General features: G+C 36.3%; 1 protein-coding gene across 1 annotated transcript; it reads right to left on the bottom strand.

Annotated features, from left to right (window-relative positions):
* Positions 1-1,579: 1,579 nt before the first annotated feature.
* On the bottom strand, positions 1,580-4,766 carry LOC110776920 (cyclin-D5-1). Its single transcript, XM_021981493.2, has 5 exons — positions 4,195-4,766; positions 4,019-4,105; positions 3,629-3,926; positions 3,398-3,534; positions 1,580-2,163 (listed from the first exon to the last, which is right to left on the bottom strand). The coding sequence occupies exons 1-5, from the start codon at positions 4,483-4,485 to the stop codon at positions 1,972-1,974; spliced, it is 1,005 nt and encodes a 334-aa protein (XP_021837185.1). The 5' UTR covers positions 4,486-4,766; the 3' UTR covers positions 1,580-1,971.
* Between the last annotated feature and the right edge of the window lie 703 nt (positions 4,767-5,469).

Raw genomic sequence — 5,469 nt, 5'->3', positions numbered from 1 at the left:
ATTTAAATAAATTAATTAATTAGTTGTATTTTAAATAATCACTAATTAATTAGTTCTTAATTAGTAGTAACTAATACCACTCTAAAAAATTAGTAGTAATTAAAAATATGAGTTAGTAATTAATAGTTCTAATGCATAATTAATAATTGTTAGTAATTAAAAATGATTTAGTTCCTAAAAAGAAATTGAACCAAATAAAAGTCAAGTCATGTACCCTTCTACATTAATTTTTCAGAAAATAAAGTCGTTTTCACCAATAAGTTCCAAAGGGTGGATGAATGTGTAACACAAAAACGTCATATCGAGCCAAAAGAAACGCTTAGTAATGTATATATTCCTCATAGCTTTCAATCTTTACGAAAGGCACATCAAGTTGCATTTGAATTAAGAAGCACATCTAGCTATCTAGGTAGGGTACTTGTGTATCACTAGATTCACTACCAAGTACCAGCTCATATACCACTTATGAAGTACGATGTATCTACCAACAACAACCAAATTATAGTTTTAAAACTATTTTTTGGGTTAGGACGATGTTCCGTTTGACGTTTGCTACATTAATGACATTTATATTTACTTATATTTTTATTTTATTTTTTTGCAATGATATCATGAATAATGTAATAGTTTAGTAGTTAAAAAATTATCCTTTAAACACAATGTCAGAGGTCCGAATCGACATTTTTCTTAATGTATATGTTCGTTTACATAGAGCGAATAGGTAGGATAGAAGTTTGCAAAGAAAATATAAAATAGAAAAAGAGAAAGAGAGGAAAAAGAAGCGATGGTTTTGACATCAACAAGAGGCTTATGATCAAATTGGACACATTTTTTAGTATCAACAAAGAGTATGTCAGTACCAATATCATAGGTAACTCGTATTTGTACTAATTAGTAGTGTATTGGTAGACCAATAACACAATAATCAATACCAATTCAAATTAATCAGTACCAATAAGAGTCACTTGCGTCTATGTTAGACACAAGCCACTTTTGACATAGAATTCCTCAATATGAGTCATGTTGAGTCGTCCACATATTTGCTTTGGTCTTCATCTACCCCTCACAGTTTCATCAGTTAGCCATTCTCCAAGCCTTATTTGACCTCTGTATGAAGTATCTCCCTTAGAAGAAATAAATATTCTTAATAGCGTGTGTAAATAATCGTACAACTTACCCTAACACGAGTGTCTAACCCTTGTATTGTGGTGACAATATGTCCAATGTATACTCCTTTGGTAACCTATGTTAGTTCTATCAAGAGACTCAAGACCCTAAACCTTGTTATTCAATCTAACATTAGGGTTTAGGGTAAATGCAAGGCATAACCAAAGCTATTGTCAATTAGATTGTCTTGAATCTTGATATAGGGTTTCCTAAACCCTAAACCCTAAACCAATGTTACTCATTTGGCTTCAATCATCTTCAATTTTTTCAGTCTGTGTCAAATTCAGCACCAACTCCATAGACACCAAAAGGACATCGAAAAGAGACAATGTCGTAAAATTCGATCATAAGAGCACCAAAGGAAGACAGTTCCATTGAAAAACTATGTATGCTCAATAGCTACAAGTGCTCGAACAAGAACACGAGCTAGAATACATTTATCTGATTAACAAAAGTCTGATTAAGAATAACAAACAATACTACTACAACAATTACGAAAATTGGTGAAAATTTGAACAGAGTAATACTATGAATGAACTAAAGATCTCTCTTCTGCTATTCTTACTTGATGAGTTTTTGAAAAATCCTCTATCTCTCTCTCTCTATCTCTCATTTATTTACTTGAATCCTCTGGTTTAGGAAATCTGTAACCCCACAATCAAAAAAACTTCCCTTCTCTTCTTTTACAAAACAAGGAAAAACAAAAACAATGTAATTACCATTTCTCAACTAATAATGTTCTCTTTCACTAATCCTCCATGTTTAAGCAATGCTTAATCCACAATAAACCGGGATTATTTTCCGTCAGTCTGGCAAATCAGGATTTTGGTCACTGTCACTGAAAGTTAGCTTTCTCTTTGTGCCTGATGTAGTTGGTGGAGTAGCAGTTTGATCAACTTCAGTCAAGTTAGGAGTAGTAGGATTTTCCTTACAACATATTCTCTGCATCAAGCTATAACAGGAAATCAGTTGTTCCTCCTGCTTCTGCATCTGTTGCTGCAGCATTACAAAAACATTAAAATGCATCAGATCAATGCAGTACTAATGGAAGTACATTTTAGTATTTTACTCAAGACTCTTCATTTCGCCTCAAGTACTCATGTCGGACTGACTCTCAACACTCACGCACCCTCATGAACGTGGAGATTCCTCCAAAACAAAGCCGAGTTCAGAGTGTTGGACACATAATATCCATGTCCGACATGAGTACCTTACTACCTTAGTCCGAGCATAACAATGTTAAACCATTTATCAGATCAATGCAGTACTAAGGCTCCGTTTGGTTTGGCATAAAACGTTTTCAGTGAAAAATGATTTTCCATGGAAAACTTTGATCAAGGAAAAATACAATTTCAAACTAGTTTTCTGTGTGTGTTTGGTTCCTTCCAAGAAAATTAATAGAAAAGGAAAATGGGAGAATATGGGTGAAGCTTGATGGGAAAAGGGAAGATGGAGCTAAGGAGGAAAGATGAAAAAGTGATTTCCCTTTCTTGTAAATGGAAAATGTTTTTCATCCCTTGTCAAACCAAACAACGTAAAATGATTGAAAAGGGAAAAATCGTTTTCCATGGAATGGAAACATATTACATCCTACCAAACATAGCCTAATGGAGGTACATTTTACTCAAGACTCTTCAATTCCCCTCAAGTACTCATGTCGGACTCTCTAACACCCTCACGAACATGGAGATTCCTCCAAAAAAAAAGCCAAGTCCGGAGTCTTGGACACATAGTATCCATGTCCAACATGAGTACCTTACTACCATAGTCCAATCATAAAAGTGTTTAGCCATTTATCAGATTAATGCAGTACTAATGGAGGTACATTTTACTCAAAACTCTTCGTTTCCCCTCAAGTACTCATGTCGGACTCTCTAACATTCCCAACACCCTTATGAACATGGAGTTTCCTCCAAAGCAAAGCCGTGTCCAGAGTCTTGGGCGCATAATACCCATGTCCAACATGGGTACCTTACTACCTTAGTCCAATTATAACAGTGTTTAACCATTTATCAGATTAATGCAGTACTAATGGAAGTACATTTTACTAAATCCTCTTCATTTCGCCTCAAGTACGCATTTCGGACTCTCCAACACTCCCCAACACCCTCATGATCATGGAGATTCCTCCAAAACAAAGCCATGTCCAACATGAGTACCTTAGTCCGATCACAACATTGTATAACCATTTATCAGATCAATCAGAACTAAAAAGAGTGAGGTATCTTACAATGTCTGATATTTCCCACATTGGAACAGTACTAACTTTAACTTTCAATGTTTCCTTTGTTAATTGCCAATCACAAGATGCTAATACAGCTGCAGCCGCAACCACAAACGGCTGATGATCATCAATTGAACTACTCTCTGCATCAAATCATCTACTATATGATCAACAATCAAATATTTTACAAACCCACCAAGAAATGAAAAATTGAGGGTGAAATTACAATGAATTTACCTTTGATCAAGGCCATAATCAAGCCTGTTGCAGTGGAGATCAATTCATGAACTAGTTTATTTTCGCGGTTTCCGAACTTATTAGCAAAGAAATGGATGTAAGCAAAAGGAGTGATCAAAGCCATATTCCATTCCAATGTAGTCAAAACAAGAAGCTCCATGTTTTGGATGACATTTGCCCCAAACACAACATCTGGAACTTGGTATTGTGATAATGCAGGCACTTTACATTCATCCATTTTTGCAGCCACTGATAAACAGGCAACTCCTAGTAATGTTACTGCCCATGGTTGATGCTCCTACCCCAATTCAATCACCATTAATCACCATTAATTAACAATAAATAGCAATGACATTGGATTAATCAATTCAAGATTTAAGAAGAACTCACATAGATGTGTTTCCTTGATAAGAAACGGTCCAAGTAAATGACTGATAAGTAAGCGGTTTTATTTTGGAATCCAAATGAATCTTTAGCCTACAATTAGAATAAATAAATATACACACATTAATTGATTAATTACTGGGATTATTGAAAAGGGGGGTGGGGGAAGAAAGAAGACGCACATTGAGAATCCAGTTGATGGCAAGAGAGCGATAATTCTTCAACCAAGAAGGGTAATCGGAAGAAGAAGCAGGTGAATTGGACGATGAATCTCTCTCTCTTTGGACCAACATTTGAAGATAAACATCATCGTCTTCAGAAACCAAATCTTGAAAGTACGGAACGATTTGAGAATTCAGAAATTGGGTACCCAAGTTCAGTTCATCTGCTTCGTTTAAGCAAGATGTATCTTCCCTGCAAAGTAGATTTAAGATGGAAGGAGATGATGAAGGTTTAGAGCTTGAACCCTCCATTTTTTATTTATTTTTAATATTTTATTTTTTTCTGGGGTTTTTGTTTTTTGGTTTAAGTTGCAGAATCTGTAGATTAGTAGGAGTGAAGAGAGAGAGAGAAAAAAGGGGGAAGATTGATGATAAATTTGGAGATTGAGGCAATCTAGGGGGAAGAAGGAGAGAGAAAGAGAAGAGAGGATTCTGGCGCTAAAAGAGTGTCTAAAAGGTGTGAGGAGGTGTTGAGAGCGGTTTTGGTGCCGCCAAAATTAGCGGATGTGATATAGAGATTGTGTGTTTTTTTTTCCAGCGGTTATTAGCGGATGGGGGAGTTTTAATTTATAACTGTTTCAGTCACTTTGGCCGAGTGGGTGAGTGAGTGAGTGTTCCCGGAGTTGTGGGCCGGCCCGTGTTGGGTAAAGATGGTTGTGGGCCGGCCCGTGTTGGGTTTCAGGTCGAGTTCACAGGATGTGGGCTTAAAACAGGTCGGGTCCACAGGGTTGTGGGCTTAAACGGGCCAGACCCACTCTTCATCGTGTCGAGTTGGGATGAAAAGTTCAAAATGCCATGGGTTGTCGGGTCGGGTCTTCGCTCCTAAGACTAACTTTTACTAAATTTAGTGTGCTTTGTCGAGTCGTGTTGTGCCTCATCGTGTTTTTACCAAAAAAATGCGGCCAAGGCACGACCCACGGCCCATCATGTTGGGTCGTGCTTTTTTCGTGCCCGTGTCGGGCAGGACTTTCTCGTGCCGGGTCGGGGCGGGTCTGAGTATGTTCTAGTTTCTACATTTCACGTTTGTCAATAAACATTTTCTTACATATTGAAAAGAATTTACGTTTTTTCTTACATATTAAAAAGAATTTACAAGATTTTCTTTAGATGTTAATAGTGTCAAAATTCTAAATCGGATAATTATTATGGAACGGAGGGAATATAAGGTAGAAGAAATATACCATCATACTCTATTGTTTAATTTTTTTTAATTTTTAATTTTAAAGAGAAACACCA

This window comes from Spinacia oleracea, chromosome 3 (assembly GCF_020520425.1).
Source record: "Spinacia oleracea cultivar Varoflay chromosome 3, BTI_SOV_V1, whole genome shotgun sequence".
In the NCBI taxonomy this organism is placed as follows: Eukaryota; Viridiplantae; Streptophyta; class Magnoliopsida; order Caryophyllales; family Amaranthaceae; genus Spinacia; species Spinacia oleracea.
The sequence above is the reverse complement of the archived record's forward strand: the minus strand, read 5'-3'. Positions and strand labels throughout refer to the sequence as shown.